This window comes from Myripristis murdjan, chromosome 13, assembly GCF_902150065.1.
Source record: "Myripristis murdjan chromosome 13, fMyrMur1.1, whole genome shotgun sequence".
In the NCBI taxonomy this organism is placed as follows: domain Eukaryota; kingdom Metazoa; phylum Chordata; class Actinopteri; order Holocentriformes; family Holocentridae; genus Myripristis; species Myripristis murdjan.
Window position 1 is genome coordinate 40,794,714 of NC_043992.1, and position 24,881 is coordinate 40,819,594.

General features: G+C 45.5%; 1 protein-coding gene across 1 annotated transcript in view; it reads left to right on the forward strand.

The window, feature by feature from the left end:
* The first annotated feature begins 1,494 nt into the window (after positions 1–1,494).
* Positions 1,495–24,881, forward strand: part of LOC115370084 (fibroblast growth factor 12-like) — a 76,668-nt gene continuing 53,281 nt past the window's right edge. The window contains exon 1 of the mRNA XM_030066915.1: positions 1,495–1,988. Within this exon, the coding sequence (XP_029922775.1) occupies positions 1,961–1,988 (28 nt within the window). The 5' untranslated portion in view covers positions 1,495–1,960. The remainder of the gene's footprint in view (positions 1,989–24,881) is intronic.

The window sequence follows — 24,881 nt, forward strand, 5'->3', positions numbered from 1 at the left end:
TGGTTCTTCACACACTTTCTGTGGTTCTTTAAAGCAGCGGTTCTCAAACGTTTTTCAATAATGTTCCCCCTTTGAAATATGTTTGCCAGCCAAGATCCCCCTGATCAGTGCAGGAAAAAAAGGTTTTAAAAAAAAGCCTTTATTAAGACGTCCAATCCAACTCCATCAGCATCTGAAACAACAACCACAACCAGATGCTGATATTTGGAATACTGAATGTAAAATGTGGTTTATAAAAATTACATTCACAGTTTTATTGAACTTATTATAGCATAGGGTAATTTTTTAGGAATTATGCATGACTGAAAAAAAAAAAAAAACAGTTTTACGAACCCCCTGCAGTACCTCAATGTACCTCTAGGGGTGCACGTACCCCCATTTGAAGACCACTGCTTTAAAGTCCTAAAAGTTCTTCATGTTTATTGGAGTTATTTGGTGGCGGCAGAGGCTAACAATTCTTTTCCTTGTGGATTAATGTGCAGATTATTTCCACAGTGAATGGATTAATGTGCAGATTATTTCCTCAGTGAATGGATTAATGTCTCACTCTATAAACCATCAGAAAACAGGGAGAAATGCCACAGCGTCACAGCTGACATTTTTAATAGCTCGTCTGGAACCCAGTGAAGGAACAAGGAACGTGGAGAACTGGCCGACAACATGTTCATGTTGGTTTTCAACTTGCACACAATCATCTGATTTAAAACATTAAAACAAGAGCCTTTTATTCTGAAAAATTACTAAAGAAGCATTAAAAAAAAGGTTCTTCACTGAACCAGTTGGGTCCACAAAGAACTTTCTGAAAAATAGTTCTTTAACAAACCTATTTTTGCTGCAGTTCTATAAAGAACCATTTTTTGATGGTTCCATCAAACCATCAACAGAACCATCAACAGAAATGTAGTTGGTTCTTGCCAAAAGATTCTTTGTGGAACCAAAAATGGTTCCTCCTCTGCTGCTGGTCAAGCCTCTCTCAGTGTGTGAGCTCAGATCCTCCAGCTGTGGTTCTTCCAGTTTGTTCAGACAGTAAAAGTCAGACTGGTCTGACTTGGGGGGGCCTGTTGTCAGGGTGGCAGCTGCCAGCCCAGGCCACCTTGGTAGATCCGCCCCTGCAGCTTCACCTCTTGAGTATTATTATAACGAGACTCAGCCTTCTCTAATTTACAAGACTAGATCTCTGTTGAAACCTGAGCAAACTGGGGTGATTTCTCTCAAAAACATGGCAGGAAAAACACAACGAGCAGAATCAACTTCAACATTTTAATCTCAGAAATTATATATATATATTTTTATATATACACCTGTTTTTCCTTCAGTGTTGCCTGTGGCTCCAGTTCACTTTCACCAGCTTGGCTGTTGACTGGCTGGCGGCTCACCTTCCTCAGCCTCCATCATCATACCACCTTAAAGCTCAGCTGCTGGTGACGTCACTGCTGTGTTCTCCGGCTGGGCTCGAGCTGCAGCAGCAGCAGCACCGAGGCGGCGGCGGCGGCGCGCGGACAGGTGAAACGCACGAGCCTCAAAGTCCGCAGAGGAGCCACGGGAGGCAGACGGGAGGCTTCAGGTCCGGAGCGGAAATCACCGGGAAATCAAAGTGCTGTGTTTTGGTTTGTGGACTCATCGCCCCCCTCCTCCTCCTCCTCCTCCTCTTCCTCCTCTCCCTCCCTCCTCCTGCTGCCGCGATTGATCAGCGATCGATTATCAGCTGTTTTTCACGGCCCGACGCTCGTTGATTACAGCCGAACCGGGAGGGAAGGAAGGCGAAGAAGGAAGAGAAGGAAGGAAAAGTAGGCAAGCGGATTTCTGACGTTTTGGGAAGAAGGAGAAAAAGAAGAAGAAGAAGAAGGAGAGAGAGAGAGAGAGAGAGAGAGAGAGAGAGAGAGAGAGAGAGAGAGAGAGAGAGAGAGAGAGAGACCCAGCGCATCCGAACAGCGAGGACTTCACCTCAGCACAGCGGGAGATGGAGAGCAAAGACAAGGCGGTGTTAGGTAAGAGGGGCCGGTGGGGGGTGGATGGATGGATGGATGGAGGGATGGATGGAGGGATGGAGTGATGCATGGTGGGTAGCAGCCCCGCTCTGCGCCGTGCTGCGTTGTGCTGCAGCACTGCGAGCTGCTGCTGCTGCTGGAGTTTTTAGGTGTGGTTATTATTATGGGATGGGGTGCAGAGACATCTGTGTGTGTGTGTGTGTGTGTGTGTGTGTGTGTGTGTGTGTGTGTGTGTGTGTGTGTGTGTGTGTGTGGTGGGGTATCCGTGTCAATACTGTATTGCTGTGTTTGTTTTCAGTGGCTGAGACAGAAGCCTGATGCAGCAAAACACAGACAGACGGGTGGTGAGGCAGACAGACAGACAGACAGACAGACAGAGAGACAGACAGGCAGGTAGACAGACAGGTGGGTAGGTAGGCTGGGGGACAGACAGGTCTGGAGGTATGCATTAACAGGCAGAGGATGGAACAGGTAGACAGACGGGTAGACAGCTGTGCAGGTGGATTGGCAGGTAGACAGGTTGACAGGCAGACAGGTCGGTGGAGGCTGCGACAGGGGCCCAAACTTTTTCACGTTAAAAGGCCGACCCTCAAGTCGGGGGTTTGAACCTGTATCACCACAGAACACCTTCCAAACCTCCTTTTCCTGTTTTATTTGAACTTCCAGAAAATGTCACAAAAGTTAAATTCACCCGTTCACTGCTCCTTTGGCCGGGGACCCCGCTGTGGCCCTCTCAAGGATCTCCGCTGGTCCCTGCCCCCCGGCTTGGGAACCCAGGGAGCAGGGAGACAGGCAGGTTCACAGACAGGTCAGGGGGTCGGACACCACCGGTCGGATTCTGGCGAAATGTTGAGAAACGAAATGTGTGGCTGTTCTGTTTTAGGCGTTTCACCGATCGGCCCGGTGGGGAGGCGCCGGTTTCTCTGCCTGTATGTCGCTCCAGGGGCGGCTCTGCCAGGGTGGCCTGGGCTGGCAGCCGCCGCCCTAAAAACAGGCCCTGCCACCCCAGTTTGGGCAATCTGATAGACAACAAAATAATGTTTCATTTACAAGATCAGCTGTCTGACACTGTGGCAGCTCCCGTTCATGTTCCTGTCTGCATCCCGTTCAGATTTGTATCGTCCCGCGTGGGAAATGTGGCTTGCAGCATGGCTCCAGTAATACAAACACAACAGGACAGTCAAGACTCCAGTTAAAGAACATGAAACATAGCAACACAGCCTATAAAACATTAAAAAAAACTATAAAACATAAAAACAAGTGAGAACCGGCTGAGCACAAAGTCCTGAAAGCCAGCTATTTTCCCTGTGATGGAAATGAATTTATGGAACATATTATAGATAGATAGATAGATAGATAGATAAAGAGAGAGAGAGTGAGTGAGAGAGACAGAGAGAGCGAGAGAGAGAGGGAGAGAGAGATTTACTTTATTAATAACAAACTGGGAAATTATTATGTTACATCAGTGTCATTAGAAACATAAAAAACACACTGTACAATATAAAGCAGATAGATTAAAGACTATAACAGTGAAAAATATAAACATCTAACAATATGAAATATACAGATGATGCTGTAGTTAAAACAGAATGAATGTATATTAAACTATGAATGTATGTACAACTGTGCAAAACAATGTGGCAGTACAAGATGTAGATATAAATAATAAATAAGCAGTTAAGGTGCTGAGTAATGGAGGACCAGTGTTTAAACAGAAAAAATATATAAATGATGATTAAGTGTCCACGGCCTGAGGTTGTCAAGCTGCTCAGGATTGGTACTGACATCTGATTCAGTCACTCTGTAGCTGAGTTGTTCTTATCACTGCTGTGTATGGCTTAGCCTTAGCATGCTTATATTTGTGTTGTGTTACACAGATGTTGTGCAACATTTAGCCGTTTTTGACCACTGGAGAATTAATAAAAATGGTCAAAAATCCCTCCAAAATCCCACTTTAGGACACCAAGACCTTGAGGAACACCACAGAAAAGGCTTTTATTTTGACGTTTGCAGATTTCTGTAAGAATTTGAATTTTCTCAGTGCCTGGCCCTCACTGTCAGTCCAGCTGGAGAAGCAGAGCTCCTCTGAACGGCCTCGCTCTCTAGTTTGTGTCTGTAAAGTCTGACGAGGCTGTGATTCTCCTAGAGGTCACTAGAGGTCATTTTCTCCAGCGACGTCCAGTTGGACAAAAGTCTCTGCCTGCAGTGAAATGGCTGCTATGGGGGCCAACATCATCACACAGGAATCAAATGTGGCTCATTGAATCCACAAGAGTCTCAGCTTTCCAGTCAAAGCCAACTGATGCAGCTCCAAGACTGTTTAGGCCCCAGTCTGCACACACACACCATTTTACAACAGGCCACAAGAACACATGTGGACTGCAGGCTTTGGGGCCCAAACTGCATGGGATTAGCAGAAGGTGGGCGTGTCTGCAGAGGGGAGAGAACCCATTTTCATTCACACATCTGGAGGTCAGAGGTCTGCTTGAAACAGATTTGCTAGTTTTTCCCTCAACAAAATTGAACCAAACTTTGCAGCCACATTTCGCCTCCTTGTCGACAACCTAGCATGACATGTTGGACATCAGTCGATTCCTCCGGCTGTCTAGTTTCCAGTCTGGTTTCCCTCTGCAGCCTCTGACAGACAGTAAGTCGGCTGGCCTGCTGCCAAGGGGTTAATCGGACCTGAGTTCTGAGGGTTTATGGATTCCTCAGGTCGTCTAGTTTCATGATGCCAGGATTTCATATGATGTCACTCCAGCTCTGAAGCCTCTGACAGGCAGGCAGCTGGCAGGGCCACCGGCAGGAACGGTAACGGGTTCGAGAAGCGAAGGAGCAGGAACGTTCGAGAACAAAAGGACATCGACGGGTCGCATCCAAACGAGCACAAACACTGGCCAGGTGACCTCCACCTGCCGCCTCAGGTCACACTGCCTGGTGTCTTTTCCTGCCTTTGGAGCCGTTTAGGGATTCTGTGTGACACTGACTCAGTGGTGTGTGTGTGTGTGTGTGTGTGTGTGTGTGTGTGTGTGTGTGTCCACTTACTGCAGACACATGCAAACACAAGAACTGAAACGCTGATACTGAAGATGTTCTAGAGGCTTTTTAGCTCTTTTGTTCTCCGGTGCTTTGTGTTCAGTAACACACACGTACATCAGAGTTATGTTTGCTTCACTGTATTTTTATTATTTTAAGCAATTTGAACTTGAATTTGAACTGAGCAAAGAGCCTAAGAGGAGTGTGGGCGGAGCAAAGCATTTGTTTCATTGCTCTTCCCGTGGGTCATTTGTTTCTGCGTGGTTAATTATTGTCACCGTGACGACGGAGGTCCTCTCACCTTAACCGAATGTTTCCGGTGCCTAAACCTGATCTGGCTCACGTGAGAGGAGCAAGCCGCCTGCCTGCTCGTCTTCTTAAATGTGAAGTTCCAGTGGAGCTCGCTGTCCGTCAGTCGCCTCCCGCCGCTCGAATCTCCACAGACGCAGCATCACGAGGCGCCGCTTCCTGGGGGCGTGGCCTCCGCTCGCCGCCATCAGCTCAGAGGCTGACCTTTACCTCCCTGTCCACAACACGGAGGCCAACGGAGGGCGGAGCTTCACATCTGTGACTGTGCGCGTCCTTGCCGACCAGAGGTCAAAACAGACCTGTCAGATAACACGATCAGTTTCTTGTTGACATTTAAAACACTCGCCACTGCTGATCGGTTATTGGTGACATCACCAAAGATCAGCCAATAGCAGAGGTCAGATTTTAACCTTCAGACGTCAGGCTTCACACAGATCTGGGTCTTTGTTTAGTTCCTTTCTGAGGGAGGCCGCATGGTGGCCAATCAGCTTCTCTGTCTCTGTGTCATGTGACTCTGCTGCTCAGACTCTCCATGATGATGATGATGATGATGATGAAGCTTCTTCTCACAGCAAAACAAGCAGACAAACTGGCTGCTGATTGGCCCACACAGACCGCCTCCCTCAGGGCAGGGTTGGGCTCTTCACTGGGGGAAAAAGAAGGAATGACACAGGACTCTTAAATAAACGGATCGCTTCACTTCTTCCTCGCTGTGAGGAGTGATCACACTACTTGTTTCATTACCGAGGCGGGCGTGGCGGCCGGACTCGTGCTCAGCGGTGCAGCGAGCCCTGCGGTGCTGAGCCGGAGGCAGCTGAGGCTAAACCACGACGGACATTTCCTCTTTTTGTCCCGGTCTTTAATCGGCCGACCCTCCACTTGCACCTCCCGTTGTTTTGCTGTGATTCCCCAGATAGCAAAAGTTGTTGAATCAACATTGATTTATGGTCAAAAATGTTGATTTTTTGGATCCATCATTGAAGATCATTGGTGGCAGCGGCCAGCAGGTGGGCCCTGAGTGAGGCGTGGCTCAGGAGGTACAGAGCGGTCGTCTGGTCATTGGAGGGTTCTTGGTTCGATCCCCGGCTCCTCCAGAGTGTGTCAAAGTGTCCTTGAGCAAGACACTGAAGCCCTCACCGCTCCTGATGAACAGTTAGGCGCCTTGCGTGTCTGCCTCTGCCATCAGTGTGTGTGAATGGGTGAATGTGAGGCAAACACTGTGAAGCACTTTGAGTGGTCAGTAGACTAGAAAAGCCCTTTAGAAATACAGTCTGTTTACATTCTGATCAGCTGAAATGTACATGTAGATTACTATCAGATGATGGTTGAATCCTTATTGATTCAGTGACATTGTCTCAATGTATAATCAACTAAAATTTTAATGTAGATTCCTATTTAGATGATGGTTGAAGCAACACTGATTCAGTGTCAGCTGTGGATGAAAACCCAACATTGATTCACTGTCAAACCGAGGGACTTTCTCTGTATCATTTCAATGTTTGGCTTCAGCGTGGATTCAATATTTCTGTCTGAACACATGTCAGCATGGTTTCAATCACATTTTGCTCTCTGGGTCTTGTATGTCCTACATGACTTGAAGGCAGCATGAGATGAGGGGAACCGGTTCCTTAGAGCACTGTTAACGAACTTAACGAGGGTTGAGACAGAGGAATGCATTATGGGATGTCTGGCAGGTTTTTTTTTTTTTTTTTTTTTTTGGGCTGAAATTTTTCTGCATTTCCATTAGGGTTGGGTACAGTTACCCGAGTACTCGAGTACTCGTTGACGTCGGTATTTGAGTAACGTTTTACTATTGGAGCCCCTGTGCAGTATGTTGGTTTTGGCTGCAGCTCTTATGGCGTCACATGCACCAAGGTCAGCCACGACCGGGAAGAGTGACGTCTGGAAATACTTTGACAAAAAGGACGTCGATGACGTGCAGAGCGAGATATGTGGCGTTAAACTTGTATATCACATAAATACCAGCTCAGAATACCAGAACAGAAGTCCATACTGCTGTGACGTCTGGCAGCTGAATGTTACAACAGAGTGATTGAAGGACCTGCTGAATCGGCCATGTCAGGGAGGTCCGTGTCCGATTGGAAACACTAGTGCAACCGATGTTAAGAACGGACGTCCTGTAACCATTTTTTACGGTAAAATATATAATTTGTGATCGATCGATTACTCGTTCATAATGTAATGCCTGTCCTCCAGCTGCAGGGTTTGGGCTGAAACACCTCCCACTGTGTCAGAGGCACAAATCAAACATCCAGCCGCTGGATCGTCTCTGCAAACATCTGAATTTAACTCCTTATCATTCCCACCCTTTATAAACATCATCTGAGAGCTGGAACCTGAGGATTAATGTGAGATGCAGCTCAGCTCTGAGTGTCACGTTATCCTAGTCATAAATCTGTAATAAACACTGTATTCTGTTTTTGTTTTGTTTTGTTTTGTTTTTTTTATGTAGACTGTGTAAGGGTTAAAATATTATGATGGAGACGTATGAAGCCTCTCCCTCGTTCAGTTATGTGTCATAAGTTGTTGCAGCGATTTTTATGTCGATGCCATTTGTTACACAGATTTGGTGCAAAACTGAACCATTTTGACCACTGGAGGATTAAGAAAAATGGCCAGAAATGCCACATCAGGACACCATGACCTTGAGGAGGGGCGAACCCCTCGATCTAAGACGCGACGCTCCCTCGGGAGACCAGAGTCTGAGTCCCGTGTTGAGCGAGAGCAGTGCCCGTTTGGCCCTAGGCAACGTTTAGTGAACTTTTTCTAACCGTAACCACGACGACAAGCCTTTTCTTAACCGTAACCAGGTAGTTTTAGTGGCTAAAGCTAGCGAGAGTGGCTAAAGTTAGCTGCTGAGTCAGTGAATCAGCTGCAGAAACATAAAAGGCCAACATTTTATTCTGGCGACTGGCTTGCACTTCCTGTTTACACTGAAGATGAAGATGAAGATGAAGATGGCTGCTTTTCAAGAGAATCTGGACATGAGCAGTTTCCATATCTAACGTCTGACAGTAAAATCTAATCTGGACCAGAGCCGCTGTGACCTTGACTCTCCTTGGGTTTTAGTGCTGCTTCTGTTTTAAGGCTTGTTGTAAAAATTGATCTGACACCCGCTCTGCAGTCGGCTGAGAACACTGCTGCAGTCCAACACAGCAGATCTACTGCAGTGTGTACACACCAGGCTGCACACACACACACACACACACATGCAGCATCCATCAGCGGGCTGCACGACACTGACATGTGGAGAAAATGGGATTATTTTGCTGAATATTGGAACTGATTGATCAGATTTGTCAGCAAACAGGCCTGAACATTTTCACCTGAGACTCCAGAACCAGTTCAGCCACAAACTGAACTTCATGTGGTGTGTGTGTGTGTGTGTGTGTGTGTGTGTGTGTGTGTGTGTGTGTATGTGTGTGTGTGTGTGTCTGTCTGTGTGTGTGTGTGTGTGTGTGTGTGTGTGTGTTTTGGTTTGATTTGATTGAAGAGCCCTGACAAGCTCTCATATCTGCTGAGTCATTCTAACTCGCTTTAACTTTCCAAGCGTCAGGCTGCCGTCCAGGACGTCTGACTCAATATCACACCACGACACACCACATCACGCCACGCCATGACACGACACACCACGCCATGACACACCATGCCACGCCATGACACGACACACCATGCCACGCCATGACACGACACACCACGCCACGCCATGACACACCACGCCACGCCATGACACACCACGCCACGCCATGACACACCACGCCACGCCATGACACACCATGCCACGCCATGACACGACACACCACGCCATGACACACCATGCCACGCCATGACACGACACACCACGCCACGCCATGACACGACACACCACGCCATGACACACCATGCCACGCCATGACACGACACACCATGCCACGCCACGCCCACGCCACACCACGCTATGACACACCACGCCACGCCACGCCATGACACGACACACCACACCACGCCACGCCACGCCATGACACGACACACCACACCACGCCACGCCCACGCCACACCACACTATGACACACCACGCCACGCCACACTATGACACACCACGCCACGCCATGACACGACACATCACGCCACATCACGCCACAACACACCATGACACACCACACCACACCACGCCACGCCATGACACGGCGCACCATGACATGCTGCACCATGACACGCCACACCACGCCATGACACGCCGTAACACGCCATGACACACATGAACCACGTCACGAGTGTTAGAGCTGGCGTGGCGTGCAATATGATGTGCATTTCTAATATCATATTTCTTATTTCTAATTTGGACGAAGTGCATTTACGATGTTGTGGGCTGTTATTGTATTCCTCTGTCTATCCATATACAGGAATTATGGCAAGAGTTATATTTTAAAAGTCTATGTTTATATTAATTATAAATACAGTTGCTTTTTTTTTTTTTTTTACAAATTACGTTTCTTTTTTAAATTTAAATTTAAATGTTTTTTTCTTTTTTCTTTCTTTTTTTTTTTTTTTTTACAAATTTTCTTTCTTTTTTAAATTTTTCATTTTTTTCACTTTTTTTTTTTTTTTTTACAAACATACTTTATTTATTTATCCATTAAATTTCATGTAAATTTCTTTGGCTTTTTTAATACATTTTTTCCTAAATGTTCCAGTAATTGTTAATGTTCTGGTAATCCCGGCTGCTCAGGGTTTGAAGGACTAAACAGTTCAGTCTTTTTTCCCCATCAGCGGGGGTCCACAGATGAGTGACCTTTCCCTCCGCAGGGTTTCTGCGTGAACCCAGCTCGCTGTGTTAAGCTGCTGCCTTGCTGCTGTTTGTCTTACCCATGATGCTCTCTGGGTGCGGAGGTGCAGGGCTGATTTGTTTACATGGAAATTCATCCCTTTACACTGAACATCCACACAGCAACTCGCCACTTTATCAAATCATAAAGACTGAGAGACAGATATCAACAATCCATAGCAACAAATCAAACCAAATCAGTGCAAATGTAATATGTAGTGTACGTACAGTGCACTTCCATAAATGTCATTTAATGTGTCCGTTTAAATATAACCTGCATAAAAAACACACACACAGACATGACCATATAAGGACAATATGTTGTTTTCATAGATGTGCATATATAGAAGTATTTATATATATATGTTACTCATACATGTTGAACATAGTGGCAGCACACGTCAGAGTATACAGTGTGTTTGACAGCATTTCTCTGGTGCCCAGGACGTTTACTGTATAATGTCCATGTGTTGGATGTGTGTGTGTGTGTGTGTGTGTGTGTGTGTGTGTGTGTGTGTGTGTGTGTGTGTGTGTGTGCGCATTGTCTCAGTCAGCCTGCAGCACAAAACGAAGCACAAGAATCTAGTCTCTTAAAGAGCCCGTGAAACGAGACTCTTATTTTGTGGATTCGATGTACTTCCTCCAGTTTGGGAGAGAAACAGACTTTTATTTTGAAGGGACAGGTGGATGACAGAGGATGTTTACAGCTTTGTGAAAGTTTTATTGGTTGAAATTTGAATTTACAGCCACTAGTGGAGAATGATGATGTCACTGTTTAAGACGCTGTGTGTGACAGGAAGTGGAGGTCATGTGAGGTCATGTGAGGTCATGTGAGGTCGTTTCATGGCGACTGTAAGGGAACGAGCAGCCGTGTTGGTTGTAGTTCTGATGTTTACGAGTAAAAACCAAAAGAGGTCGTCTCTCAGGTCTGTTGTGAGTCAGTTGGATACGATTTAACTCTCCGTCTGACGTCAAGGTGACCTCTGACCTCTGACCTCTGACCTGGATTTGACTTGTTAGCTGAGGCTGGAGCTGCTGCCTCATGAGCTCAAGATCCTTTTCTCTGTTAATTAAAGGTGCAAACCTCCTGCTGTTTGAAACGTGGAACACACACATGATGAGTCTACACAGTCCTCACTCCGGCCGCCGCGTGTCGTCAGAGCGCCGGGCGTTTATGCAAATGAGCGCGGTTTGACTTCGGCCCGTGGCGCCACCTGGTGGACTGTCGCCGGCGCTGTCGTCCTGTGGCTGCAGCTGCTGGTGTCCGACTCTTTGTTTGTGTCCTGTCACACACATTTAACCCCCTCAGACCCCCCCAGACCCCCTTAGACCCCCCTCAGACCCCCTCAGACCCCCCCAGACCCCCTCAGCCCCCCCCCCAAAACAAACTGGCTTGATTCCTTTCAGAAATATGAAAAAAAATGAAAACGAGCAGCTCTGCAAGAAATAATCTGAAAAAACGAAAAGAAAATGATCTGGATGTCAACTAAAATTTAAACAAACAAAACAAAAAAACTGTAAGCAAAAATGGATGTTATAATTGTAGATTTTACAATATGATATTTATTATTTATTATTTTATATTATTTATTTATTTTGGGGAGTAATTTTCATGGCATTTCCTTTTTTTTTTTTTTTTTTTGGTTGTTTAAATTCATCTGATTTCTGTTATTTGTGTGTGTGTGTGTGTGTGTGTGTGTGTGTACGCGCGCTCTAATTGTCAGGTCTGTTATCTTGTGACTTTTTGGGCTCATTTTGTGTTTATGAAAGCAGCTGATTGGGGCTGCCGGGTTTTAAAGGCTCAATCAGCAGCAGACAAGTAAATCTGTTGTGTCTCTTTAAGGATCAGATGCAGACTGCAGCCGTGTGACCTGCCGAGAGTAACCTGAGAGACTGAATGGACACACACACACACACACACACACACACACAGAGTCCCAGAGGAGGTGTGTAGTTGGAGTCGATTTCTGTTTGTGTTGCTGATCAGCTGAGAAACACCCAAACACTGTCTGCCTGTGTGTGTGTGTGTGTGTGTGTGTGTGTGTGTGTGTGTGTGGGCGGGGTCAGGTCAGGCAGTGCTGGATGTAAATGGAGCCTCTGGCGCATTGATTTGTTTGGCTTTGTGTTGAATGGAAGTGATGAGATGTGATGTGATGTGGCGCTGAGCTGTAATGCAAACTGATCGATTACTGATGATCAATAAGAGCGTCCGTCTGGTTCCTGTCAGTCAGCGGGCCGATCAGACGCCGCCTTCACTGACTCGCCTCCACGCCCGTCATGTAAACGCTGGTTTTAGTCCAGCCATGTTGCTCTGACATCACACTCAGGCCACGCCACACCGCGCCTGTTAGAACCACGCAGCAGGACAGCTAACGTTACCCTGCTAATGTTACCATGCTAATGTTACCATGCTAACATTAACCTGCTAATGGTACCCTGCTAATGTTACCCTGCTAACGTTACCATGCTAATGTTACCATACTAACGTTAACCTGCTAATGGTACCCTGCTAATGTTACCATGCTAACGTTAACCTGCTAAGGTTACCTTGCTAATGTTACCATGCTAACGTTAACCTGCTAATGGTACCCTGCTAATGTTACCCTGCTAACGTTACCATGCTAATGTTACCATACTAACGTTAACCTGCTAATGGTACCCTGCTAATGTTACCATGCTAACGTTAACCTGCTAAGGTTACCTTGCTAATGTTACCATGCTAACGTTAACCTGCAAATGGTACCCTGCTAACGTTACCCTGCTAACGTTATTTGCCAACCAAAGCACACGTCCCGTATTGAACCAGTAAGGGACGCACTTTGTCCCTTATTTTTGAGAGTCTGCCCCCCCTCCCGCTGTTTGACCAATGAGTGGAGCTCATTCACACGTCAGTGAATGTGCACTCCGTTCATTGGTCAAAGCGCTGTCACTCAGTGTTGCTAAGCTACACTGTGCCCGCCCCGCCATAGCAACAGCAGCAGGTAACCAGGAGCCAGGAGGCAAAGGCCCGGGTGCACTGAGCCCAAACTGAAAATGTTTTAACTTGGACGCAGCGCCCAGTGACATCACCTCGGTGCGTCCAATAAGAGAGAAAAGTGGAATCAGAAAATAATCTGGTGGATTTTGGCAGAATGGCAAAACACCAATGGAGGAAAGCGTCACTGTGGCTGTCTCTCTGTGTGCAGAGCTGTGGGACAGCAGACTGCAGTCCTACCTGATCTCATTAAAAAAGCCCAGGCATGGAGAGAGAGATCCAGGAATTTAGGAAAACCAGGTGTGTTTAAAAACTGGCAGAGATACGGAGCGGTGTGACAGTCACGCAGTTTGACCCGTCCTCACAGCACACGCCACACCTGACCTGTCTCACACCATTCAATACTCTATATTTAGTTTTTTCATGATAATACACTTTGGTCCTCGCGGCTTGCCGTAGTTCGAGTAACTCTGATTGACTGACCGAGATAACCAATCCCAGACCAACCCATCAGGCCTTTGTGCCTAAATCTAACCAACCACGGAAGGCACCACGCAATATGAACCAATCAGAAGCAACGTAAGGCGGGTCTTGGCATCTCTATCTTTCATTACACTGCAAAAACTCAAAATCTTACCAAGATTATTTGTCTTATTTCAAGTCAAAAATGTCTTATTCCTAGTCAAAATATCTCATTACACTTAAAATAAGACATGATCACCTCAGAAGTAACTTGTTTTTAGACAATTGTCTCTTGTTTCAAGTGAAAATTTGCTTGTTTCATTGGCAAAATTTGTTTCTTGTTTCTAGCTAATTTTCACTTATTTCAAGTGAATTTTCACTTTTTCCACTGGCAAATTTTGCCAATGAAACAAGCAAATTTTCACTTGTTTCAAGTAAATTTTCACTTGAAACAAGTAAAAATTGTCTAAAAACAAGTTACTTCTGAGGTGATCGTGTCTTATTTTAAGTGTAATGAGATATTTTGACTAGAAATAAGACATTTTTGACTTGAAATAAGACAAATAATCTTGGTAAGATTTTGCGTTTTTGCAGTGTACAGCACGCCACTAAACACAACACAGAGACAACAGAACAGCGCGTGGCTGGGTCGTCGTTTTAAAACAGGCGGTCTAAAGGCTACTATATTATTTGTGTTGACAAATAAATGTCTTTTGTCAAAATTCTTGTTACAGTTTTCATTTCTACTTTCTGGTTAATTAGAAATGGAACGCATCATGACGCTAAAGTCTCACTCTTGTCATTTTCTGAAACTTGGCATACCTGGAGATATATGATGTTTTTTTTTTTTTCTTTCCACTATAGGCCACATTTTTTTTCTGCAGTCAAATAGCAAATACGTGCGCAACGCGGCCCAAACCACGCGCTGTGTGAAAGCCCCTCAAACGAATTATGAATAATTTCAGTGTCACAGTCAGTTCATATCCCTGTTCACATGTTGTTATTTGATAATGTTCCAGAGGAGTGTGATGTGGCCTCACTTCAGTCTGAGCAAACTTCACTTTGGGAATGAAGCCTCATTTTATTGTATTTTTATTTTATTTGTATTTCATCATTAATCACTGCAGGACAATCTTTTATTCGGTGAGGTTTGGCCTTGGATGGAAATATACCTGTTTTCTGTTGGTTTCACTAATATTTAGACTCGTCGTGTATCCTGTGACAAAATTATGATTGAAACGTCAGCATACGTTTAGCTTGCGGCTCTTGGACACAGCTGCATTTTGAACCCTTTGCGTGAAACTTGGCAACCCAAGCCAGGAAGTGGCTGCATGCTAACGTTAGCCAGGAAGTGGCTGCATGCTAACGTTAGCCGGGAAGTGGCTGCATGCTAACGTTAGCCGGGAAGTGGCTGCATGCTAACGTTAGCCGGGAAGTGGCTGGATGCTAACGTTAGCCGGGAAGTGGCTGCATGCTAACGTTAGCCGGGAAGTGGCTGCATGCTAACGTTAGCCGGGAAGTGGCTGCATGCTAACGTTAGCCGGGAAGTGGCTGCATGCTAACGTTAGCCGGGAAGTGGCTGCATGCTAACGTTAGCCGGGAAGTGGCTGCATGCTAACGTTAGCCGGGAAGTGGCTGGATGCTAACGTTAGCCGGGAAGTGGCTGGATGCTAACGTTAGCCGGGAAGTGGCTGCATGCTAACGTTAGCCAGGAAGTGGCTGCATGCTAACGTTAGCCAGGAAGTGGCTGGATGCTAACGTTAGCCAGGAAGTGGCTGCATGCTAACGTTAGCCGGGAAGTGGCTGCATGCTAACGTTAGCCAGGAAGTGGCTGCATGCACTGGAGGAAACAGGAAGCCGCCCTGCGACGTCCTGACAGCAGAAGAAGAAGAGAGGAGAGAAGAAAAGCTGAGCCAGAGCTGACGGACGAGTGTGTGCAGACTGAGAGTCAGCTGCTGCAGCACACGGCTGACGTATGTGCTGACACACACACACACACACACTCACACACACACACACACACACACACACGCACGCAGCATCTTTATGCTGACTTCAGCATCTCCTGTTTATTGTTCACCTCCGACAGAGAGGGGGGAGGGGGGAGTGTGTGTGTGTGTGTGTGTGTGTGTGAGAGAGAGAGACACTCCCTCCCCGTTTATGGCCTTTCCATCCTTCCCCTCCTTCATTCTCTCTCTCTCTCTCTCTCTCTCTCTCTAATGTCCTTCCCTCTCTTCCTCCTGATCGAGTGTTTGATGGCTCTGCAGTAGAAATAGAAAGGGTGTGTGTGTGTGTGTGTGTGTGTGTGTGTGTGACATCATCTTTGACCAGCCTCTCGTCGACACTTTGCTCCCAACACGTGAAACGATTCTTCGATCCATCGGCTGATCAGCAGTCAGCTCCTTGATAACAGATGAAGCAGCAGGAGGGACAGCCGCTGGTCTTTAGTTTGGTTGTTTTCCTGCAGGTTCAGCTGAGATGGTTTAGTTTGGTTGTTTTCCTGCAGGTTCAGCTGAGATGGTTTAGTTTGGTTGTTTTCCTGCAGGTTCAGCTGAGATGGTTTAGTTTGGTTGTTTTCCTGCAGGTTCAGCTCCGGGCGGCTCAGCAGAGCCTGCAAGGTTCATTTTATTTCTCAGTTATCAGCCAAAACACATTCCATTCATATTCCAGCACATTACATCCTCATATTCTCTCTGACCAATTAAATTTTCATACACTGCCCCTTTGAGGCACTTGAGGACATCACAAGTGATACACACACACACACACACACACACACACACACACACACACACACACGATGACCAGAAACTGAAATATAGTTTTGTGGATTTGAACGCTGGAGGTCAGCAGCAGCGTCATGCAGGCTGGAGGATGAGGCGAGAGACAGAGACTGTGTGTGTGTGTGTGTGTGTGTGTGTGTGTGTGTGTGTGTGTGAGAGAGAGAGAGAGAGAGAGACGAGGAGAGTGGGCGAGCGAGCATAAGCTTAAAGTGTATCGTCATGCAGAGAGAGAGAGAGAGAGAGAGAGAAGACGCCAGAGCTCTCAATTATTTACAAGGCTCTTCTGCAAATGGAGGCTGCTGCACTGCACACACACACACACACACACACACACACACACACACACACACCTTCTCTGGAAAGTAGGTTGATGAACACACCCCACTTAAGGAGCTCTGTTTTTCTTTGGGCGGCAGGCGCCGGCCGGCTGCGAGCCGCACGCCGCCGCGCCGCACGCCGCCGCATCACTTCCCATCAGGCCTTGCTCCGGGAGGCAAGGCGTCCCACAGCCTCCGAAGGTCGCGTTTCAAGGCCGAGCACGCCGACTCGCTCGACCAGGCGCTTCCACGTGACACCGCGTGACGGGGGGGGGGCGGGGTTAATATTCTGAGAAATCAGCAGGAGAAGAAAAAATCATTTTCACTGTTTTTGTCTCATAAATTTACGACTTTAATCTCAGAATTTGTGAGTTTCTCTTGCGAATTTGTGCCTTTATAATCTCAGAAGATTCAAGATTATCCTCATGAATATTTGAGTTGTTTTTTTTTAACCCCTCCCACCACTGCCCCGCCCCGCCCCAGCGCCATAATTCATCTGTCCTACGTTGGCCCTGAAGCGCTGTCGTAGATGTTGCGTTCAAGTGCCGATAGGAAAGGTTTTCTGAGTCAGCTGCTGAACCGTGTTGCATTCAGGTGCTGTTTTGTTGGAGAAACTTGGCGGTGGGTCATTTTTTAGTTTATTTCTGTTTCTGTCTGTTATGAACGAGCTGGATCATCCAAACGCCGACATGCAGCCTCTGTTTTACCGTCTGTTCACCGTCACCACGAGCACTGTGCAGGCTGCTGACAGGCCTGGACTCTGTGTGTGTGTGTGTGTGTGTGTGTGTGTGTGTGTGTGTGTGTGTGCAGTTTTTCCAGGAAAATTCCAGTTTGTTTCAGTGCAGAGTGTGAGGCCAGAAACATAATCATGTGTCTCTATCACACACACACACACTCACACACACACACACACACACACACACACTCACACACACATGGTTGGACAATAGCAGTGATAGAAGTATGATTCAGTGAGTCGCCCACACTGAGCAGACAGGTGCAGCGACTGCAGCAAACACATCATGTGCTGTTAAAGAAACAACACACACACACACACACACACACACACACACACACACGCGAAGGAATCACATGAGCAGCATACAGTACACCCGTACTAATAGTGTTACCATGGTTACCACTGTACAACATAGCCACACCTCTCCGTTTTCAGTGACTTTACCTATGAGCCAAAATGGCTGCCCAGAATGTGTAAAAGCCCTCGCTTCACTTTCACTGATACAGGAGAGAGGCACGTTACCGTGGTTACCACTGTGGTACTGACTGTTACCATGGATACCACTGTACAGGATGGAGGCCTGTTACCGTGGTTACCTCTGTAGTACTGATGCAGGAGAGAGGCCCGTTACCGTGGTTACCTCTGTAGTACTGATGCAGGAGAGAGGCCCGTTACCGTGGTTACCTCTGTAGTACTGATGCAGGAGAGAGGCCCGTTACCGTGGTGTCGGCTTCAGCACTAATATTGGATGGGGGCTGTTACCATGGATACCACTGTACAGGATGGAGGCCTGTTACCGTGGTTACCTCTGTAGTACTGATGCAGGAGAGAGGCCCGTTACCGTGGTTACCTCTGTAGTACTGATACAGGATAGAGGCCTGTTACCGTGGTGTCGGCTTCAGCACTAATATTGGATGGGGGCTGTTGCCATGGTTACCACTGTAGGAGTGATACCTGATGGAGGCTTGGTTACCACTGTGGCAGTGACTGTTACCATAGTTACTACTGGAGCTAGACAGAAAGCGCTTCCAGGTTTAGTGAAGGTTAAAAATAACAAAATAACTATTTACATAGCAACAACAACAACAACAACAACAACAACAAATCTTTATTTGTATTAAAAAAAAAAAAAAAAAAAAAAAACAGCACATGGTCATACAGACTGATGCCAGATCAGCAGAGTGACTCAGATCCTCCATTAAGGAAGCAATCAGATAAAAGCAGCCTCACCACACACCCAACTTAATGTGTGTGTGTGTGTGTGTGTGTGTGTGTGGGTGTGTGTGTGTATGTGTGTGTGTGTGTGTGTGTGTGTGTGTGTGTCTGGCCGGACTAGGAAGACTTACAGACCAGAGACACGACATGAATCCGGATCAGAGGGTGATTTGTCGGGTTAGTGTCCTGCAGATCTGACTCAGGATCAGTCCTCCGCCTCCCACTGTCAGGAAGCGTGTTTGGATGAAGTGATGATGTCATCTGCTTCCACTGCAGTTAGTGTGCGCCTACATGTCCCAGAATGCCTTTCAGCCGCCCTCAGAGGCTGCTTTGGGCGTGTGGCTGCTGCAGAAACGTGGAGAGCGTCACCAAGAGTCTCTTTATGTTTCCTCCAGTGAAACGTCTGACTTCCTGTTCTACCTGTTTGTCCTTCATGTGAGACGGCGTCATCACCGCCTTATTCAAAGCCACAGAACTTTATTTCAAATTCTGGTGGAAATCCCAGACATGAGCTGCTGACTTCCAGGGAAGTGAGTCTCAAAGGATGCAGGAGACGTGCAGATCTGTTCTATGTGATGTGATTCTGCAGCCGTGCAACAGCGGCAGCTTGGGTTTGAATATCTCCCTCAGAGGGATGGAGCGTCAGCATGGAGGAGAAGAAAACCTTCCTTTTGTAACTCAGAGGCCACGTAAGCGTCTGACAGCAGGACGGAGGTCAGATTTGTCCAGGCGGCGCTCAGCCTCCTTCCACGGGCGTTTAACTTCCAACCCTCAGCAGATCCACTTGATTTCTCTTAAAAACGTATAATAATGAGAATAACAAGGCAGTGAGCGACGCGGCAAGAAATGAGTGAAAGGTTACAACATGACCCGGACATTAGCTAAAAGAAAGAAATAAAATGGGAGAAAATTATTAGGAAAAACAACAACAAAGTGTTTTCATATGATTCATATGCTGCTACAGGAAAACATTTTCTTTGACTGGCAAAGTTTAGCTCATTTTCTTGTTTTTAATTTATCTGGTTTTGCTTAATTCCAGGACATGTCCTTTTTTCTTCTTCCTCTTCCTTTCTTTTTTCATTTCTTGCTAATTTTCTGATCATTTCTTGTTAAGTTGTCACCCCTTATTATAATTAATTAATTAATTAATTAATTTACATATTAGTGAAGCAAGACACAACAGATGAAACAAGCACACTGCATGTAGACAACAGGACAGGGCTGTGTGTGTGTGTGTGTGTGTGTGTGTGTGTGTGTGAAGGAGCTGCAAGTGGAGTAAAATAAAGAAACAGCCTTAGGATTAATCGAGTCGATGGACGGTTGGGAAAAAAGGGGTGACTGGTGACGGTGTGACGGTGATCGGCCTGCAGGTCTCGCTGCTCCCCGTCACGCCCTGCGGCCTCGTTCGCTGCCACACAGCGCCCCCGCCTGGCCAGAGGGGGGAGTGCAGCACCAAACACTGCAGCCTGGAGGGTTTTCAGCCTCTGAGGCCGCAGCAGAGACGAGTGGTTTCCTCCAAAAAACAATAAGCAAGAAATGAACCAAAACTTAGTGAGAAGAGAAAAACAAACAAACAAGGAAATGATAGAAGATCAGGCAACCAAAAGAAAGTCCTTAAATGTTAAATCTTAAATTATTATGATTATAAATGTAATGTTTGGGACAAATGTAGTTTTCCCCTATTTCTTTGACCTTTTTTTTTCTTTTTTCTTTCCTTTTTTTACAATTTTCTGGTCATTTCAGGTCATGTTTTTCTTTTCTTTCTCTTATGTTCTTTCTTTCTTTTTTGTGGCTGATTATTAATTTCTTGCAGAAGTTCAGGTCCTTGTTAAACTGCCTTTTTCTTTTTCTTTTTTTTATTTCCTTTTGGAAGTGATCCAGCCAGTTTGCTCAGGCTTCAGAGGGTTAAATCTGGTCAAAGCCGCCGTTCACAGGCAGTTCAACTGGATCCTGCTGCGTCCTGACACCCGGAGCTGAAAAGCCTCGAAATGTGTTTGGATTTGAGAAAATAGAAACAGGAAAAAAGGCTTCAAAGCATTTTAAAAATAGAAAAATGACTTTGAAGGACATTTTTAGCATGTCAGAGTTTAATCTGTGAAGGAGAGTCTTGAAATGAAGCTTTTCCTTACAAGATGACGCCTGAACCCAAATTTCCATTTCCAAAATCTGAATAAAAATAAATTAATAAAAGAGGAGGCCACTTTACGTCTCCCCCAGTCATTTAACAATGCAGGTAATGCACAGATTAATTTACTATGCACATATCTACATCTATCTATTGTGTGTGTGTGTGTGTGTGTGTGTGTGTGTGTGTGTGCAGTTCAGCTCAGCAGCTCTGCCATCAATTCTACCTTTTAACAAAGTGTATCATGTTCAGTTTGTGTTGACATTGTGCAGAATGTGTCTCTTTAATTCTGTGTTTGTTACTGAGGTTGTAGTTTGCAGAGGTCTGATACTGGACTGCATTACACTGAGAGGGGTTTCTGATTTTTTGACCTCCCTATTTATATACAATGATGAGGGACAGAATAGTGGAAACAGCTGTCAGTAAAGTGCAGCACTAACTATGAGCTCAATGCCAAACACAGAAGTGAATGAACACCTCTGTTACCGTGACAACAAGACAAGCTGAGCATTATAGGCAGCAGGAGAGGAAACTTTAGGGCACAACAGCTGGACTGGATTAGATTAGATTATACAGGTGGATCAGATAAAGTGGACGCTGATTGCATATCAGCATCTATAATGTACATTGATCTTGTTCACATATTCTTCACTTTAAATCAAAAATCAAACTTGCAATTTTAGAAGTCTTAGTTTTAGTTTTTTGACAAGCTCGGTCTGTTTCTAAGACATTTTAGAGCTTCTGAAGCTCATTTTTGCACCAGGAATTTTTTTTTTTACGGTTGCTGAAGTCAAATGTCAGCAAAGCAACAGCACCTCTGCTTCAGTCGGACATCCTCATCCTCTTCCTGCCTCTGAGTTTTCAACCTGATCAATCAGAACGACGGGAGAACCGAGGAGAGGAAGGCCAGGGAGCGAAACAGGCGGAATGAGCCTTTAAGAGAAGCCCTGCGTCAGAGTGTTTTCCTCTCTCGTCTTCATGTAAACTTCACTCTGACTCAACGCTGATATAAATAGTCCACTTTCCCTTACAGCCGCTGCTATTTCCACAGTGAGAGTGAGCGCTCTCCTCTTACTGTGGCCCCGCAGCCGGACCCCGCCGACAGCTCGGACCACCGCCGAGTCAGGGCCAGGAGGAATTATGGAGCTGACATGAAAAAATATTTTGCTGAGTTTCTTTCTCGCAAACTTGTGACTTTATAATCTCAGAATTTTCCATTTTGTTTCTCAAAACTCGCAGCTTTAATCTCAGAGAATATGCAAATTCTTTCTGGTAAATTTGTGAGTTTTATCTTGGAACGTTTTTTTTCTCAGAGTACTGCTCAGGCTCTGCGGCGCCCCCTGCAGGTGGAGACACATGCTCTTACACTGCTGCTGTTGCTGTTCTATTTGAGCCGCTGCTAATATTAGTGGTGATACCATTACTATTTAACCTGTGACTGCTGAATGAATATGATCATCCGTGAAGCAGCTACTGTTATCGTCACTGCAGCTGGATCAGGGGCTGAAATAACCACCTCTGCAGATATTAATATCTCCTATTACTTTTTTTTTTATTGTTGTTGCTATTTTGAATAGTTGTCATTGCATCATTACACATCACAAATCACAGCAGCTGAGCAGCTTATAGTGACAGCCCGCCAAAGGCTGTGAGGTGTGTGTGTGTGTGTGTGTGTGTGTGTGTGTGTGTGTGTGTGTGTGTGTGTGTGTGTGTGTGTGTATTTGGGGGGGGCAGAGAGAGAGACAGAGTGTCAACATGAGCTCAGAGCAGACATGTGGAGCGTTTGTCCGCTGTCACACAGTTTACAGGCTTCTGACTGACTGACTGGCTGACTGACTGACTGACTGACTGACTGGCTGACTGGCTGGCTGACTGGCTGACTGACTGACTGACTGGCTGTAGACCCAGGTTGCAAGGCGTGTCGTTTGGTGCCATGACTCGGTACTGCAGTCTGTTTCGCCGCCTGCTCTCGGGCGACAGCAGGAGCGAGCCGGCAGGCGAGGAGGAGGAGGGCAGCGCCGGGACGGAGAGCGAGCAGCACGGTGAGCCGAGCCGCACACTCAAACCCGCCCCCCGGCCGCCCCCGTCCGGCTCGGGGCGTCCCAACACACACACACACACACACACACACAGCTGCCGTCGGTGTCGGGACCCACCAGGTGTTTCTGTGGTCAGAAATGTAGCTTTTACACTTTCAGTGCAGCTACATCCATCATGGCAGTGAATTCTATATTTTCTGTGTTCCATAAAGGGCAGTCAGACATTATTACAGTCAGCATGAGGAGGGGAAGGCAAATAATCTGATGAAGGTCTTAAGTCCTAACTGGTAATGAGTCTTTTGTTCTGTCTTTGTTGACCTGTGTCTCCTCCTCCTCACCTGTCGATCCATCGGACTGCAAAGGGCTGCTTTTTCAGCTTCCAGTATGAGCAAATCCATCATCATCATTTTATTCATTTAAAGCCTCAGGAAACACATTGAGGGTGAAGCAAAAACAAAGTAAAATCAGCAATGCTGAAGAGTAAGAATTACAACAATAATAATAAGAAAAAATCTGATTTTTTAAAGCCATGTAATGTCTTATTAGGTGTTGGACGTTACATGTCGTGTGAAATCGTAGTGCATCCACTGCTGCATATGTTAAAGTGTACGCAGACTGCAGAGTGGTGTATGGAGGTATACACAGACTAAAGCATGACACACACACTGCATGTATACACTATACAGAGCACTGAACACTATATTGGTGCATACAGACTATAGAGTGCATATGAAGGTATATACAAACTATAAAATGATATAGTTAGGTTTTTGCTATATACAATAGTGTAATAAGGTATATATACATGGAGTGGTGTATTAGGTACACAGAGACTGTTGAATGGTATATTCAGGTATGCACAGACTATAGAGTGGTATGTTTAGGTATATACTCACTATACAGTGGTATGTTTAGGTATATACTCACTATACAGTGCTATGTTTAGATATATACACTACAGCTATTGCAGATGTTAATTAATGTGTACTGTCCCTGCTCAAATAAAGTCTAAAAAAAAAAAAAAAAAAAAAAAAAAAAACAGTGCTATGTTTAGGTATATACACACTATACAGTGCTATGTTTAGGTATATACACTACAGTGCTATGTTTAGGTATGTACACACTATAGAGTGGTATGTTTAGGTACATACACACTACACAGTGCTATGTTTAGGTATATACACTACAGCTGTTGCAGATGTTAATTAATGTGTACTGTCCCTGCTCAAATAAAGTCTAAAAATAAAAATAAAATAAAATAAAATAAAAAAACAGTGCTATGTTTAGGTATATACACTACAGTGCTATGTTTACATATATACACACTATAGAGTGGTATGTTTAGGTAAATACACACTATACAGTGCTGTGTTTAGGTATATACACACTATAGAGTGGTATGTTTAGGTACACAGAGACTGTTGAATGGTATATTCAGGTATGCACAGACTATACAGTGCTATGTTTAGGTATATACACTACAGCTGTTGCAGATGTTAATTAATGTGTACTGTCCCTGCTCAAATAAAGTCTAAAAATAAAAAAATAAAATAAAATAAACAGTGCTATGTTTAGGTATATACACACTATACAGTGCTATGTTTAGGTATATACACTACAGTGCTATGTTTAGGTATATACACACTATACAGTGCTATGTTTAGGTATATACACTACAGTGCTATGTTTACATATATACACACTATAGAGTGGTATGTTTAGGTACACAGAGACTGTTGAATGGTATATTCAGGTATGCACAGACTATAGAGTGGCATACTTAGGTGTGTACACTCTAAAAAAGTTTATTTATGTATATTTAGGTATATACCCACTATAGAGTAGTAAACACTACAACACACACTACACAGTGGTATATTTGTGTATATACAGAAAACAGAGGGGTGTATGTAGGTATGTAAACTCTATAGAGTGGATATTTGTGTCTGTAGTGGAGAGAAACGGCAGTGTTGTGCTTCAGGGAGTTTTAGAATATGAGGTGAAGTGAGGAAGTCGAGGATGAAGGTGATATCGCCCAACATGTCGGGCTCCTGCCGGCCGCTCCCCTG